Source organism: Nuphar pumila, chromosome 6, assembly GCF_984573655.1.
Source record: "Nuphar pumila chromosome 6, dmNupPumi1.hap1.1, whole genome shotgun sequence".
NCBI classification, from domain to species: Eukaryota; Viridiplantae; Streptophyta; class Magnoliopsida; order Nymphaeales; family Nymphaeaceae; genus Nuphar; species Nuphar pumila.
The window spans coordinates 99,300,755-99,319,348 of NC_143254.1; the positions used below are offsets into that span (position 1 = coordinate 99,300,755).

At 35.5% G+C, this 18,594-nt stretch overlaps 1 protein-coding gene across 2 annotated transcripts in view; it reads right to left on the reverse strand.

Moving 5' to 3' along the window:
• Nucleotides 1–2,170: 2,170 nt before the first annotated feature.
• Nucleotides 2,171–18,594, reverse strand: part of LOC149835378 (aspartate--tRNA ligase, chloroplastic/mitochondrial-like) — a 34,313-nt gene continuing 17,889 nt past the window's right edge. Inside the window, exons 9-14 of one of the 2 annotated variants that reach the window (XR_016432316.1) lie at nucleotides 12,899–13,094; nucleotides 12,576–12,763; nucleotides 6,328–6,433; nucleotides 6,124–6,204; nucleotides 5,231–5,288; nucleotides 2,171–2,605 (exon numbers count right to left, since the gene is read on the reverse strand). Coding sequence is in view for 1 of the 2 variants with exons in the window: in XM_090008451.1 (XP_089864577.1) it covers nucleotides 2,433–2,605; nucleotides 5,231–5,288; nucleotides 6,124–6,204; nucleotides 6,328–6,426; nucleotides 12,576–12,763; nucleotides 12,899–13,094 (795 nt within the window). In the remaining variant the exon portion in view is untranslated. The remainder of the gene's footprint in view (nucleotides 2,606–5,230; nucleotides 5,289–6,123; nucleotides 6,205–6,327; nucleotides 6,434–12,575; nucleotides 12,764–12,898; nucleotides 13,095–18,594) is intronic. The other variant, XM_090008451.1, reaches the window with a different exon arrangement.

Below are 18,594 nucleotides of genomic sequence, written 5' to 3' on the forward strand. Positions count from 1 at the left end.
CTTTGGGCTTTCTTGGAACCTTTTGAAACTGTTCCTATCGTTTGCTCATATCGTCTACACGTTTTAAGAAGAAAAATGTACCATCTCTCATCAACTATCTACAGGTAGACTAGCAAACATTTTTTGTGGTTTTTGGAAAACAGCCTCTCCACGAAGTACTCTAGGGATAGCAGTGTTGTTGTTGTTTTATCAAAACAAAGCATGCAATTTTTTTTAACAAGCAATAGCTCACCGTGATTATGTGGGAAATTAATCCTCCTTGATGAGAATGAGATTCCACTATTTTTATGGATAATGTTGCTAAGCGTCTCCAGTTGTTGTCAATGTTCAACTAGCCTTTGCAGGGCTACCTTGCAAGTTGTCAAATATTCCTACAGACTACTAAGAGAATCACAATCGAATAAATTCTAAATGTGGGTACATTTTGATATCACACATTTCCAGACTTGGTAACACTAGTATTGCAAAAACTTTGTGAGTACTTGTTTTTTTCTTTGGAGTGAAATGTTTACGTTTTCAGTGCATGTTGATGGCAGGAAAAATAGTCCCGTATGCCTCAATGATACAACAGTATGGATTCTCATATCATTCTAGGGAGATGGAAATTAAAATTCTCGGCATATTAGTGCATCAACATTCCCAACAACAATAATCTGCGGCTGCTGTTAGAACAACGGAAAGTTGGAAACAGCCTTCAAATAATGTAGTCCATTTTTTTTTTTTGAAAGGTAAGCTGGGGTTAGGCAGACCCCTAGCAGTTATACAATGATATCATTGGGATTCGAACTTGCAACGTCCCAACACAAGGTGACGTGCACTAGCTGATCCTACCAGAAAAAGCAGAGCAAGGGAAACATTCAGGCGACAGTTCATCTACTCGTCGTCAAGAAACTTTGAGTCAATCAGCAGTTTCGTTCGTTACCAGTATCTGTCTTGATGCCTATCCGAAAAACATAGTGATCGAACCGCCATTTAAAACACATCTTTTTTCAATAAAACTTCAAAAAACAGATAAAAAAAGAAACACCATCCGTTTAAAAAACCGGCAAAAAAAAACCCTTTCGTTGAGAGAAATGTATAGAACACAGAAAATTTCTAGTGTAAAAAAACTCTTATAGAAAAAAAACTCAATCACAGATCAAATTTCATTGGAACTTAGTTTTAGATCACATTAATTCTTGAATTTGAACCCCATAACTCCTATACCCTAACATTTTCAAGGAAAAACCTTATAATGTCTGTTTTCTGCAATGTTGTCACAATCGACCTGAATGAGCCGGTTAAGATCAAATCGGCCCAAAGGCCTATTAAAAAGGGGCCGATTCAACTAGTATTTTTTAATTTTTTTTAAAGGTTAAAGTTTTTTTAACATTTTAAAATATTTTTAATGACACGTGTCATCCTATGGTGAAAAATATCGATCAAAACTATTCAATTCGATTCAGGCAGTTTTTTGAGAAACCCATTCACCAACTGAACCGATTTTAACATTGATTCTCTGACCCGTTTTATAAAATTAAAAGTGAATCAAGCCCACCTCTTTCGTTTCTTTTTTAAAATTTTGTAACACATTTTTATGACATTTTATTCATCCATCTTTTCAAATGCAAAACCTTTTAAATCATGTATCAGTATTTAATGATTTTTTCCGTTCAACATACTGCTAACTATGGCCATGAGCAGACAGCAGTTAATCAATCCTAGGCATCCAACCAGGGTTTAAATGTGGGAAACCATCAATCAACCAACCACCGGAGACAACACTCTTAGCAATTCTACCCTAAATCTGAAATCATAGGGCTTGAGCATACAAGCAAGCCAAGGGCAACTGACTACCGACCAAGGCTTACTGTTCTAAGTTAGGGTTCCCAATAGAATATGAACGTTGTTCAACTCGAGGCTTTAATCAATGGACAAAGTCTAATGTTTTGTAGACTTTTAACATTTGTCGTCATAATGCAGAGTATTTTCTGCAGTTAACCAGAGCGAGTCAGCAAGCACAATACATCACCATAAACTATCCACCTACTACATACGAATTTTAAGAAGATATAATAAACAACTAAAATTAATAAGCTCAACTACTTGGATATTCATATACAATCAGAATCGTCTCGGTGAAAGCACCTATGTTTGGAACCATTATCGTATAGAGCTGGTACCGAATCAGTTTATAAAATAGAACCAATAAACAATAACCAATAATTTCTTGCGTCATTACAAAATTTCCTAATCCATCCAGCATATATTACAAGCAAGACAAATTTTAACGTGGAATTATAGTTACTGGTGTGGCAAAAACCAGCAATTCAACAACACCCAGATTCAGCATCGCACTGGAAGGGCATTAATTTCTAAAATGAATTCTAGAGATGGGCTGATCCAGGTCAAGCATTTGCCAGACTGGCAATATGGCCTCTCTTCGTCCTTCACTAGGATGACATAGAAAGAGAAAGGTCCCTTAGTTGTTGGGGATCAACGCTTGATGGTGACCTTGTCAAGGAACATTGACCAGTTGTAGTCTTTGGGAAAGCAATGACATCTCTTATAGAACTAGCCCCAGCCAACAACATGACCAGGCGGTCCAATCCGTATGCGATTCCCCCTACACAAACAATATCACAGCTCACAGTGTCTGTCTTGATCATGATAAAACTTAGATCACTGGACACAAGCTAACTTCATATGCTTAGCTACACAAAGCCAGGCCAGTTAAATATCTGGTTGCATAACTAGAAATGGACAGAAGAAAATAGATGGCAAGATTAAAACATCATGAGCCAAGTCAGAAGCCAATTGAGCAGTGATTTGGTAGCCATACTCTGAAGTTCGAGTCATATGCTAAATAGACTAACTTAGAAACCTTTGGGTTCAGCAGGACTGAAACATGATAAAACATAAGGTCCATGAAAGGAAAAATAAAAATGAAAAAAACTAATTCCATTTATCATCACAAAACAACCAGAGCAGAAAAGGACCTGGGTAATAAAAGAACACTTGGGCTTTCTCAAGCACTCATCTGCATGAAATTTATCAGGATAGAAGAATGGCATTTAATAATACTTTACAAATATTTGTTAACATGCTAGTTGGTTGGAACATAAGCAAGCATCTTTCAACTAACCATCTGCCCCCCCTTGCTGCACATAATACTGTCGCTAAACAATTAAAATATCGAAGATGCCAGATTTTTTATACTCTACCGAATAAAAAACATGTGATCATTAAAAGAGTAACTCATCAAAGAAACAATCATCTGAACTGATCCACAGTCAACAGCGAAATGAATCTTTCCCACACTGAATTGAAGCATAAAAACCGAATTGGAAACAGGGAAAAGAATGAAGTCTGAAGAACCAAGGATGCTTTACTCATCAAGAATAGCTGCTTCAGGTGCAGTTTTTTTTTTTACCTCTTCCCATTTTCTTTTTTACATCGGGCAGCTAATTTAATGTAAGTCTGATTCTAAAACCATATTACCAGTAGTAGATCTAACTTTAAGGAGACCCTTAACGTGTCCACAGGATTGCTAACAGGACCTTCCAAAGATAGCAAGAGCACCTCCTAAAATATGCATGCTGTATGAGTTTACAACATTTCATATGCACATCTGTAACATATAATAGTTTCCTAAAGAGAAAAATGCCTTAATTTTCTCATAAAACCTACAAATTTTCGTTATCAAATTAAAGCTTTGGATTTGGTGATTTAAGTTTGATCAAAGCCCCTTCAAATAAACAACCAGGATCCAACTGTAGGAAGTTCATTATCTTTGTCAAATGAAAAATTGAAGAAAATGGGTTAATGTGAACATTTCCGAGATTAACATAGAGAAACAAATAAATAGGTGGTCCTCTAGAAGGGGCAGGAAAAACATCTAGAGGGCAGCAGCTAGATGGTTAGCCATATAATGTATTAAGTTTCCATAATAGTATCCCACATTGTAAATAACATGACATAGGTCTCACACGCTTTGCTGGTTTGTTTGTACTCATGTAATCTCATGAACCCTGTTGGCTGGTTTTAATGATGAAACCTGATAAAATAAATGTTTCCTTGACGCAACAAATTAGTGTGTGTGTGTGTGTGCACGTTTAGTGTGTTTGTGTGTGCACGTGCGTAATGAACTTTGAAGGGGATGTGACGCATTCCATCCTTCTCATTGCCTTTAGCAATCGCTGTTTTCTCCTCAAATGTCATTGACTATTTCAACAAAACAAAACAAAACAAGAGCTAATTCCTATCTCAAGTCAAGCATGTAGAACATATTCGTGTGGTCAGATTTTAAAAAAAAAAAGACCTCCAAAAACCCAGTTCATACAGGAGTTCATAGCATTTCAGTAGGGAGGATTGCATTATATATATATAGGGTTAATATTTGGTGCTATTTTAGGCATGAAACTATTGAGTATAAATCACCTTTTTTTCACTCTTAAAATTCAATTTGCATATCAGACCTTATGGATGTGATCTACACGGTTTCTTCAGTAGAAAATTAGTTTTGAATCATGTGCTTGTGACATGTAAGCAGATTTTTTTAAGACTTCAATCATGTGTTTAGATCGAATTAACACCATCCAAGGTTTGATCTTTAGCAAACAAACCATGCTGAACACATCTATGTGGTCAGATTGAGTCAATAAAGCTTGAACCTATGATTTCCAGCTCAATAGTTCCATGTCTTCAATGGCACAAATATTAACCCATATATATAGGGTTAATTTAATATTAAACTAGTCGTGTTTAACATTAGAAGAATTCAACCATACTAAAATGACTAAAATACCATTAAAAAGTGGCATTTTTTAAAATGTATGGTTACCTTTTTAGGTCAAAAGAGGTAAATTTGATGGATTCATAAAGTTACTTTTTCGGAAAAGGTTTTTGACTTTTCAATTCCCTCCAAGTTCAAAAGCGCTGTAATGTCCAAAAAGTAGCCATGCATTTCCAAAAGTACCATTCTTTTAAGGGCATTTTAGTCATTTTCATAAGGTTGAATCCATCTAATGTTAAACATAACTAGTTTAATGTTAGATTAACCCATATATATATATAGAGAGAGAGAGAGAGGGAAAGGTTGTTTGACATTCTTCTTACATAATTATGTTTTCCTTGAGATGTAGAATTAAGTTGAAAAGGCTGAGGAAATTAAGATGCATGCACATCCTTTCCTAGCAAATTAGCTTGAAGTCACATAAAAGAAAAACGGGCTTAGGAAGAAAGAACACACCATGTGGAGGAGCACCCATATCAAGTGCCTCTAGAAGATAACCAAATTTTTCTTCAGCCTGCAGAACAAAACAATGCCCTTAAAAGGTCAAAACAAGAAGTTATGTAGCATTCCATTTCCTTCACTTTCGTCAAAATGTGGATAAAGAAACAAAATACAACAATAGCTACTCTCTTAAACTACTGTTTCCTAAAAGAATAGCCATCAGTTATTTTTTTAACTAGGAAATGGATACTAATCACCGGAAGATTAGAATAAGTCAGAACAAGATACCAGTCCCAAGCACAAATGCATTTACTAGATATGTTATTCCTTGATGAAGGAAAACCCATAGCATCTGCTTAATTCGACTGCCCATTTCAGACTACAATATTCAAAATGAACCCAGGACCAGAAGCTATGCTTTAATACAGACTTGAATGTTCTGGTGCAACAAGGAAAGCTGTCATTTTTAAGTTTAACCCTTCCGAAAGGTCGGAATGATCATCTTAGTTGACATTTCATACTGACATCTACAAACACTTCCCAACAAAAAGGATAAAAAAAAGGAAGAAAAAGCAAGATGAAAAAGATATTGCATATCCAATATACTAAGTTCCGATCAGGTATGAACTCATATTCATCAATTGTTTCAGAAATAAACATTAAAAGTATAAAATATGCCCAAGATAAAAAGATTCTTGCAATATAAGACCAAAGGAATTGATGTTAAAATATTCTAGAGATAAAATCATAACATTTATTTTGAAACCATTTCTTTTAGCAAAACACTTTTTAAATGTGAGGTGTATCCTACTTTAGTCACAACTTTTTTTACTTACCAATCACCAGTTCAGATAACTGAGACCTTGAGCCTATTGGAAAAGCAGAATAGCACAAAACAAGGGATGTACCTCTTTGGGAGTGATACCAATTATTTGCAAAACTTTTTCTTGAATCTCCCGCTTGTAAATTCTTAGACTCCCTCCACCAATCTAGTTTCCAATTAGATATCATAGTACAAGATCACCAGCAAAATTTGTAATCAAACTGATTATAGCTGATAGCGGAGCAGAGAAGGGCAAAACATCAAAAAGATAATTAAAACATAGGCATACCTCAACTCCATTGTACACCATGTCATATGCCAGAGCTTTGGCTGCAGGAAGGTTGTCCATATCCTTTGGGTTTGGAGCAGTAAAAGGGTGGTGCATTGCCTGCATACTATGACACATTTAATTGACTTCGAGTTGCTATAGAAAATACTAGACAACTCAAGGTGGTAGTAGTTCTTCGCTAATGTGAATTGAACATGATGAAGTTTCACTTATGAGAAAAGTAGCGATGCCAAGTGTCCATATACATCAACAAATGTAATTTTTTTGTACATGAAACCACTGTGATGGCAATCTGCAAACTGTTTATTGATAAACAAGGTAACACAAGATAATTTAATGGCTGAAAACAGTAAAACTCTTTGAACTGCCGAAACTAATGAAATGAACCACTGCTTTTTCACTTATCTTTCCGCTATTTGAACAATTTCCTTGTTTAAAAACATTATCAACCATCAAGCAATGCTTTCCCAGTTTCTTGCGAACGGGTATGTACTTTAACAAAAATAATTTGCTTTGCAAGTAGAAAAGAAAATTTATGGTTTCTTAAATCCAAGCGGCTTAGTAAAACATAGATTTATTTTGAGACAGAAGCACCTTAATGTGGCTGTAGGGGTGGAACAAGCCAGGCTGCTTTTTGAAAGCAGCTTAGGCTCAGTTCATGCGAGGGCTTGCTCGAAATCAATTAATGAGTGATGAGGCAAAAATCATGCTCATTTAGGAAATGAATGGAGCATTTGCACACACAGACTCAGATCTTATTGGCTTTAGGCTCATTAGAGAAAAGCATGTAATGATCCAAACTCAAACACTCATTTGACGAATGGGGCAAGCTTGAACATACAAGAACTCACATGTCAGCTTGACTAATCAGTAGGCGCATTACAAGAAAAACATGTATAAATGTGTTTTATGCAATATTTTTGGAGGCCACAAGCTTGACGCTTGTTTTTTCCTTCCCTTCGCTATAAATAATACTGGCTTTTAGAAATGGAAAATCAACCTAGCTCGTGGGCTCAAAAGTAGCTGAAAAGACCTTGACATTACCTCAAGATCAACCAAGCTAATGTCAATATTTGTTGTCAAAGCTTGGCTCCATTTCAACCCTGACAGAAAAGTACAAGGTGTTTCCAACATGATATTCAATGGCCAAGCTTAGACTCTCATAGGTATGCTCATTTACCCTACTTGGTTATGCAACTCAGTTATTAAAAATCCAGCTACATTCTCTCGAAACTTTCAAATAACATATTAGAGAGTTCAAGAGCGTCCAACAACAGCTCTTTATTTCTTATTTTAGTAAAGTTCAAGTTTGTGATTCTGCCGCAGTGGAAGGCTATTCTCATCACCCAACTTTTCATTTTCTTTGTGAGCACAAGCATGCATGCTGAAACAGAATTGTCCATCTGTGATTGCATCAACCAGAAGGTAGAAACCCATTTTTTTATCAAACACATTGCAGACACAACTTGGTTGTAACTCATGTTTTCATCCCATACATTAAGAAAAAAAATGAGGGCCTACTTGCTTCTCCTTCTAGTCAGGACCTAATGGATGAGGAAACAGCTGAATGATTGGAACTGAAGTGTATCCATGGTGTTTTCCATAACAAAGAGGAAGATAGCATGTTTTTCTTTTGAGGGAAGAGGAAAATAGAATGTTTCTCTTCCCTCTCAAAAAAATACATGCTATCTTCCTCTCTTTTTTTGAGAGGGAAGAGGAAAGATAACATGTGGACTTATATGGAAATAAGTATTTTTTTCAACAGACTCTACTCGTACTTTAGCTGGCTCCATCAATGGAACTTTTTCCAAATAGTGAAATTTGGCGTGTAGGTCTGAATCCTAGGGAAGCACTTTGGCATGGATTAGGTCGATGAATGCAATAGTACAGCCCAACTTTTTATAGAGGGGTTTCAATCTTCCGACATGATGTGCATTGTTTCTTAGGGCTGAGAGTTCCCTTCAGTTGGCTTTGTCCTCACTTTGACACCATGGAAGTCTGGCCTTAGACAGCACCTTCTCCAGAGATTTCACGGCTCATAATTTTTAACCATGTGAGTTAGAAGTAAAAGGAAAAGATGGTGGTGGAATATTATATATATATATATATATTGGAATTTTGAATTGGATTCCAAGTGATGCACTTGGCTTACATGGGAGCATTCAAAATTCTGTGTGGAGATAAGATGCTCTTAAAATTTTGATTGCACCAAATGCTACAAAAGTAACAGAACAATGGCCTATTTTTGAGCAAAACTAGGTCAGTTATGGGAATGGTAGATTTCGTGCTAAAATTGTTGGTCATTCTTTCTTGCATCATACACGGTTCAGTTTTCTACCATGGTTGACCACTTGCAGTCTATATTCTCTGTCATGAGTATTTGATAATTTTCTCTTCCCTCTCAAAAAGAAAATTCTTCTAAAATGTATCATCCAGAAAACACAGTTATTAATATGTTCAAAAATTCTAGAGATAGAATAATCAGAAGAGCCATGGTATAAGACCAGGTCTTTTGTGCACATAAGCAGGCAAACTGAAAACGAAATTGTTTGTATGTGGCTCCTTGTCCGGCAAGTAGGAGCATTTCTTTATCGAAGAAAAACACAAACATGACTAAGTTGCAATCTATATCATCATCTATTATCCCACACAATAAGCAATGTTTTTGGCAGAGGATGGGACAGATCCCCCCTCCGTGCTCCTGATTTTATATATATTTTTATATCAAGATAATGTCTGTATAATTGATTTGAAATTTTGAATGTATTTTTTTTGTTTTTAGGATAAAAACGACGGAAAAAGGAAAAGAACTTGTGTCATCCACATCCCAACGTGTGAGTTCAGCTGCTAGTTGTGTTGATAGTTGTAGTGGGATTGATGATGTGGGGCCACTATGGGTTCATGTAGATAAACTTGCAAAAACTGGATAAAGAGATGGTGGAAACAAGAGATTTCGATGCAAGCTCTGCGAAAGAGATTTTGTTGGGTCTTACACAAGAGTGAAGGCTCATTTGTTGAAGATATCAGGACATGGCATTTCATGATGTAGAAAAGTTGATGAGACAATGCGAAGACAATACAAGAAGAATATGAGAAGAGAAAGTCAATGGCCGATTCTTGTGCAGTTAGTGTGTCATTTAAAAGCCACCAAGAAGATGCTGAAAAAAAAGAGTCAATGTACGAGGTAGATGAACGATACAAGCAGCATTCAATACATATGAAAGAAAAGAATTTGATAGAAAAGTTGGGAGGTATTTTATTCTAGTTCACTTCCATTTAATGCGGCTAGAAATCCTTATTTGAAGGATTCAGTAACATCCTTGGCAAATTGTAATTTGAGTGGCTATGTGCCTCCAAGTTCAGAAAAAATATGAACCACACTTCTTGCAGAAGAGAGGGCAAACGTGGAGAGGTTGCTGGAGATTAAAAAATATTCATGAGAGCAAAAATGGAGTTTCTATTGTGTCAGATGGATGGATAGATATTCAAAGGCGTCCACATATCAATTTCATTGCTTGTTCGCTTAGTGGCCCAATATTCTTGAAAGCAGTTGATGCATCTGGGGAATACAAAAATGCAGAGTATTTGAAGGGATTGTTTATAGAAGTCATAAAAGAAGTGAGTGATCAGAAAGTGGTACAAATCATTACAGACAACGCTCCAGTTTGTCAAAATGTGACTCCCTGTATAGCACAGGGCTTAAATCTGACCTTAAAAAGCATTTCCAACCCCAAAGAAGAAAAAATTCACAAGCATATGCTTTATGTTCATGGATTGAAGATTTAGAAAGAAATGTCAAAAGCATTAGGAATTTTGTTGTTAACCACCATTGTGCTAATGCTATATTTAATAGGCATTCTGACCTGAAATTGTTGAAAGTTGCTGAAATACGTTTTGCGTCCATCATTGTGATGATGAAGAGGATTAAAAGAGTGAAGAATACTTTGATTAACATGGTAACTGATTAAAATTGAACATTTTATCATGCCGATGATGATATCAAGGCTCAAGAAATTAAAAAATTCATTCTTGATGATGAGTTTTGAGACAGAGTGGTATACTTCCTTCAATTTATGCAACCTATTTAGGAAATGTTAAGAGAAGTTGGTAAGGATGAGCACATGTTTCACAGAGTTTATTAAATGTGGAATAATATGATTGAAAAAATACAAGCTATAGTTTTCAAGCATGAAGAAAAAAGTCATGCATTGGATGATTCAGAATTTTTTAATCATATTCATTCAATTTTATTCAGAAGATGGGATAAGAACAACACTTCTTTGCATTGCATGACGCATTTGTTAAATTATGTACATTAATCATATTATGTAATATATATATTTTATATATATATGGTAATACATATACATATATTAATATATATGTATATGTATCTACTCAAATATATATATATAAAATATATATTTCTATTTATTTTGGCATAAGGGTAGTTTAGTCTTTTCCCTATTTTTGCGCACATTCACTTTTCGGATGTGACTGTAATTATGTTTCTTTTATTTTTATTTTTCTTTTTGTTCTTTTTATTTCTTTTTTGGATTTGTACCTAAAAGGTACCTTTGGGGGCCCACCAACATAGTCGTTGGGCCCTCTCCAACGGTCACATTTGTGACCGTTGGAGGGGCTCCAACGACTATGGGTGGAGCCCCTCCAAGGCCCCCTTTAGTGATGTTATAAATAGGGGTTCTCCCCTTTGTATTTCTTCATGGCTTTGAGTCAAAGCCCAAGTTCTCAATAAATTGATTCCATTATTTTATGCCTTTGTGCATTTGTGAGTTATTTGTGGGTTGTGCTTTTTGTGCACAAGTGTTCTAAAGTGTTCTTATTGTGCTTTCGTGGTGGGTTCAATATCAAGAATATTAAGGTCTTGATATTAGTATCTTTGTTGGAGATACTTTCACAGCATTCTCTTAATCCAAAATATTATGCAAATAAGTGGCGGGTTGGTGGTATTAGTCGTGTCCCTCCAAATTTAGACCCAAAGCTATCAAGACATAGAAATATGTGTATGACAAGACTTTTTCCAGAAGTATATCTTCTACATCAAGTCACGTAAAAGTTTAAAAAATTTTCATCTTCGAGATTATATGAACCGGCATTATTCGCGAGAGAAGAGAATAATACAGATCCTATCACATGGTGGTCAACATTTGGATCAGAAACACCTCTTCTCCAACGTATTGCATTAAGATTGCCATCGCAGCCTGCTAGTTCATCGTGTTGTGAAAGAAATTGGAGCACATATTCTCAAATTCACAACATGAAGAGAAACAAACTTATCAGCAAGTGTGCAGAGGATTTAGTATATGTTCATTCAAATCTTTGATTACTTTCACGAACCAATGATAAATACAGATACTAATTTTCCCTCTTAGTTATTTGATTATTTCTTAATTTTTCATTTAAATATACTTGTATTGTATTTAACATTTTAAAATTGGGTTTGTAATGCACACAACGAACATCCAAATTTTGGGATATAAACCCAGAAGAGTGACTTTTGAGGGAGAGCTTGATTTCAACATAACAAACATGGATTTAGTTGAGCCCAGTATTCCTTCTAATGATACATTTGATGATGAAGAAGAAAATTATTAAGATCAATTACTTCATCAGGATATACTTTGGTATGTAATTTAGTTTTTTATGCTTTACTTATTTGATTGTTATTTAGGTTGATATATTGCATGAATGATGATTGATGAATGATATTATGACAATGTTAACTGTTAAAACTTCAAAATTATATATATATATATATATATATATTACATTTTTTCCCCTGTTGCACCCTAGGTTTTTGAAAGTGCCGCAGCCCCGCACTCGCACCTGCACCCGCACCCGCACCCATCTGACATAGGGTACAAGTGACTTTCCTTTATTTTCTAAGAATGGTCTTCATGAATCATGAGTTGCATTTTTTTATAATGCAGGTGAAGCCAAACATATCAAAACGAAGTGTTTCCTTACTGCAAAAAAAAAGCCAAGATTGTGCTGACAAAGAATACTCTTGACTTATCCAGAGTAAACAGAACCACAATGCAGCTGCTTGTAAAAGCTTTGAGGTAAGTCAAGAATTGAAATAAATGAACTAGCACGAAGAATTGATATCAAGACATAAGGCGTTTCTTATCCTTTCCAAAACTTTCATCGGCACAAATTAATGCAAGGCATGCACATCGTACAAGAACTAAAACAAAGGGGGGAGGAACATAGCCCTAATAACTTACATGGTCCACCATCCCTAATTGATGGGCAGTAAATACCCGAAGTCGATCAAGAGTTTTATTGACAGATGCATGATCGCCGACTGCAAACAAAATAAGATCTCCAGGTGTTGCTGAGCATAATTTTAACAACTGCTCCCTATTTGTAGATTCTAGACTTGAGACCAGAGCTGGAATCCCTTCAAGATTTCCTGGTTCAATTAGCAAATACAGATTCTAACATAAGTTAATGCTGAAAAACAGCATTTTGTGGAAATTCAAAAGTAGAAAAGAACAAGCAAAAGAGAAAAGAAACCATGGGATGAGGAAGAGCACCCATCACTTACCATCATCCAATATCTTGAGAAAAGGCAAGCCTTTGGCCCCAGATTTAGTTGCTTCACTATAAACATCACCTTTTTTAAGGCTTGTATTTGAATATTTATTTGCAGCTGAAGGAACACATAGTGCTTTGATGACACCACCATTAGCCAAGGTATCTGAAAAGACTTTGAAAGATGAGCCCTCAAAAACTTCAGAGACCTGCATATTGGAAGAGAAAAGGTTAATATTGCTTTCATATACAGGTAAAAAAATTAAAGAAAATGAATATTTACCATGACATCTGGAAATGTGTGAATAGTTTTTAATTGTCCAAAAATTTCAGGAATATTTTATCCTATTTATACTGAATATGAGTGTTTGTCGCACAGTTAACCAAGGGTGATGTTGCTTTTTATTTCATAATATTATATTCATGATGAACTCTCTCTCTCTCTCTCTCTCTCTCTCTCTCTCTCTCTCTCTCTCTCTCTTAATGAAACAAGCCGAAGTACAAAATACAATGTGCACAAACACAAGTCCACCAAGGGACAATACAAAAGTCAAAGCAAATACAATAACACAAAAGTGCATACAAAAGCCATAAAAGGCCAACAAGAGAACACAACAATATAAAAAATATAAGCTTTATTCACTAACAATGCTTAGTAAAAGCATAGAGCCAAAGAGGGGCAAACAACCCCTATATATATACAAGAGGATAGGCCTTGGGGAGCTCCCAAAGAATAGTTGGGAACTCCCAATGACTCTATGGTCTTTTGACCATAGAGCCCTTACACAATATAAAAAAGACAAAACTAAAAATAAAGAAAATAAAAAATTATAAAAAGACAAGTCCGTCACTAATGGACATAACCTATTGCAATTGTAAAATGACCAAAATACCCTTTATGGGTATATATATATATATATATATATATATATATATATATATATATATATATATATTAACACCTTCCCTCAAACTTACGATCAGTGATTACCGAAAGTGTGTTAAGGAGGAAAAAGAACCGAAGTACAGGAAGAGCTTTAGTGAAGAAATCTGCAAGCTAATATTATGAAATAACATCACGTATATAATGACAATGTGCTTTGTGCGCTCATAGAAGGTGTGATTGCTTGCAATGTAAATTGTGTTTTTATTGTCGCAACACATCTTCAAAGGTTTGAAAATAACAACGTTCATATATCTAAGAAGATTCCTCAGCCATAGGGTGTCGTAATCATTGCACGGTACTCAGCTTCAGTAGAAGATAATGAGACTTTCTATTGCTTTTTACACCTCCAACAAATCAAAGAATCTCTTAAAAAGACACAAAAAACAGTTGTTGAGATTCTATCATTTGGGTTTTTGCCACAATCTGCATCAATAAAAGCAATTAAATCTAAAGAATATGATGATAAAAAAAATTAGTTATGAAAATTTTAATATATTTAATAATCTTTAAAATTGCACTGTGGAGAGTGATAGAATTGACTCGCTAAATGGACAACATGAGTTATATCTGATCTGGTGATAGACAAATATAAGTGAGGGATCCAATCAGTTATCTATATGGTGTAGGATCTTCAAGTAGTATCTCATCTTCTAGCCTTGGCTTTGCATTGACAACTTCAGGAGTCTTCACCTTCTTGTCATCTGAAATTCCTGACTTAGCACATATATCAACAACAAGCTTTATTTGTGACAAAATATATCTGAGTAGGCAACTTCAATACTTAGAAAATATCTCAAAAAACCCAGATCAAACATATCAATTTTTTTTTTTAAAATAGTTTTTATTTGATCAACACCCTTTTTGTCATTTCTAGTAATTATCATATCTACCTACAAAAAAAGTAGAACAATGTTAGTACAAGTATTCTTGACAAAAAGAGCACTATCATTAATAAAAAAACCAATAACCCAAACTAGTCGTAACAGTACTAAATCTATCATACCAAGCCTTAGGGGCTTATTCAAGATCATACAAAGTTTTTCATAGTTTAAGAGTTTTACCTTGTTCAATATCAAACCCTAAAGGATGACTAGGTAAACTTCTTCATTAAGTTCTCTACTGTCACATGGGTGCGGGTGCGGCAATTTCAAAAACCTTGGGTGCGGCAGGGGCAAAAATGTATATATATATATATATATATATATATATATATATATAAATTGAAGTTTTAAGAGTTAACATTGTCATAATATCGTTCATCATCCATGCAATATATCAACCTAAATATCAATCAAATAAGCAGAAAAAAACTAAATTACATACCAAAGTATATCTTGATAAAGTAATGGATCTTAATAATTTTTGTCTTCATTATCAAATGCATCATTAGAAGGAATATTGGGCTCAGCTAAATCTATGTTTGTTATGTTGAAATCGTGCTCTCCCTCGAAATCACACTCTTCTGAGTTTACATCCCAAAATTTGGATGTTTCTTGTCTGCGTTACAAACCCAATTTGAAAATGTTAAATACAATACAAGTATATTTAAATGAAAAACTAAGAAATAATCAAATAACTAAGAGAGCAAATTAGTACTTGTATTCATCATTGGTTCGCGAAAGTAATCGAAGATTTGAATGAACATATACTAAATCCTCTGCACGCTTGTTGGTGAGTTTGTTTCTCTTCATGTTGTGAATTTGAGAATATGTGCTCTAATTTCTTTTACAACAAGACTATGTCACAGAGATTCAGCTAGCAGGGTGTCGCACCCGCGTCGACGTGACGCGGGTTCGGGTGCAGCACTAGGTGTGGTCAACCGGACCCTGGGTGCGGTCAATGCACCTAGGGTCATTTTGGTCCAATTTTTCCGACTTAAAAAAATTGCTAAAAAAAATTTTTTGCCCTATATGTCACATAGATTCTCCAACTAGGTGTCGCACCCGCACCCGATGTGGTCAACCTGACCCTAGGTGCAGTCAATGCACCCAAGGTCATTTATGTCCAACTTTTGGACATTATATATATATATATATATATATATATATATATATATATTTTTTTTTTTTTTGCCGCACCCCCGCACTCGGGTTTTTTGCAAGTGTCGAATCCCCACACCCGCACCCGCACTCGCACCCACACCCACACCCACACCCACACCCACACCCACACCCATATGACATAGCAACAAGATGAACTAGCAGGCTGCGATAGCAATCTTAATGCAAGACGTTAGAGAAGAGGTGTTTCTGATCCAAATGTTGACCACCATGTGAAAGGATCTAATATCATCCTCTTCTCTCGCGAATAATGTTGGTCCATATAATCTCGAAGATGAAAATTTTCCAAACTCTTATGTGACTTTATGTAGAAGATATGCTTCTGGAAAAAATCTTGTCATACACATATTTTTATGTCTTGATAGCTCTGGGTCTAAATTTGGAGGGACACGACCAATACCACCAACCTGCCACTTATTTGCATAATATTTTGGATTAAGAGAATGCGTCATGCAATGCAAAGAAGTGTTGCTATTATCCCATCTTCTGACTAAAATTAAATGAATATGATTAAAAAATTCTGAATCATCCAATGCAAGACTTTTTTCTTCATGCTTGAAAACTATAGCTTGTATTTTTTCAATCATATTATCCCATATTTCATAAACTCAGTGAAGCATGGGCTCATCCTTATCAACTTCTCTTAACATTTCCCAAATAGGTTGCGTAAATTAAATAAAGTATACCACTCTATGCCAAAACTCATCATAATGAATGAATTTTTTAATTTCTTGAGTCTTGATATCATCATCAGCACGATAGAATATCCACTTTTCATCAGTCACCATGTTAATCAAAGCATTCTTCACTCTTTTAATCATCTTCACCATCACAATGATGGACGCAAAACGTGTTTCAGCGACCAACAATTTCATGTCAGAATGCCTATTAAATATAGCATTAGCACAATGGTGGTTAACAACAAAATTCTTAATGTTTTTGACATTTCTTTCTAAATCTTCAATCCATGAACATAAAGCATATGCTTGTGAATTTTCTTCTTCTTTGGGGTTGCAAATGCTTTTTAGGGCCAGATTTAAGTTGTGTGCTACACAAGGAGTCAAAAAAATATGAGGGTACTCACTCTCCAAACTCAACGCTGCATTTTTACAAACTGGAGCGTTGTCTGTAATGATTTGTACCACTTTCTGATCACTCACTTCTTTTATGACTTCTATAAACAATCCCTTCAAATACTCTGCATTTTTGTATTCCCCAGATGCATCAACTGCTTTCAAGAATATTGGGCCACTAAGCGAACACACAATGAAATTGATATGTGGACGCCTTTGAATATTTGTTCATCCATCAGACACAATAGAAACTCCATTTTTGCTCCCATGAATATTTTTTAATCTCCAGCAACCTCTCCACGTTTGCCCTCTCTTCTGCAAGAAGTGTGGTTCGTATTTTTTCTGAACTTGGAGGCACATAGCCACTCAAATTACAATTTGCCAAGGATGTTACTGAATCCTTCAAATAAGGATTTCTAGCCGCATTAAATGGAAGTGAACTAGAATAAAAATACCTCCCAACTTTTTTATCAAATTCTTTTCTTTCATATGTATTGAATGTTGCTTGTATCGTTCATCTACCTCGTACATTGACTCTCTTTTTTCAGCTTCTTGGTGGCTTTCAAATGGCACACTAACTGCACAAGAATCGGCCATTGACTTTCTCTTCTCATATTCTTCTTGTATTGTCTTCGCATTGTCTCATCAACTTTTCTACATCCTGAAATACCATGTCCTGGTATCTTCAACAAATGAGCCTTCACTCTTGTGTAAGACCCAACAAAATCTCTTTCGCAGAGCTTGCATTGAAATCTCTTGTTTCCACCATCTCTTTCTCCACTTTTTGCAAGTTTATCTACATAAACCCATAGTGGCCCCACATCATCAATCCCACTACAACTATCAGCAAAACTAGCAGCAGAACTCACATGTTGGGATGAGGATAACGCAAGTCCTTTCACTTTATTCGTCATTTTTATCCTGAAAACACAAAAAAATATATATTCAAAATTTCAAATCAATTATACAGGCATTATCTTGATATAAATATATATATTATATATATAATAAAATCAGGAGCAAGAAGGGGGATCTGCCCCTTCCCTGCCAAAAACAGGGAGGGACTCAGCCCCTCCCCTGAAATAAGAGGGAGCAGAGAAGGGGGCTTGACCCCTCCCCTGCCGAAAACAGGGGGGGGGCTCAGCCCCTCCCCTGCCGACCCAATAAGAGAGCGAGAGGCGGGGCTCGGCCCTTCCCCTGCAGAAAACAGAGGGAGAAGGGGGGCGGCACCTGCTTTGCAGAGTCCCTATGACTTAGGTTCTCTATTAAGAAAAACATTTTTGACATCTAATTGGTAGATAAGTCACTTTTGAATGGAGGCAACAACTATTAGGGTTCTAACACTAGTCATGCTAGCTAATGGGGCAAAGGTTTTTTCATAATCAATTTTGTTCTCTTGAGAGTACCCTTTAGCTACTAACCTAGCTTTGTATCTTTCTAAAGTTTCATCACTCTTAGTTTTGACTTTAAATACCCATCTATATCCTATAGGTTTCTTTCCTAAAGGTAAGTTAAATACTTCCCAAGAGTTGGCTTTACGAAGGGCTCCTAGTTCTAAATTCATGACTTCAATCCAATGGAGATAGTTTTTTGCTTCATTATAATGTGATGGTTCATGATAGGACACAAA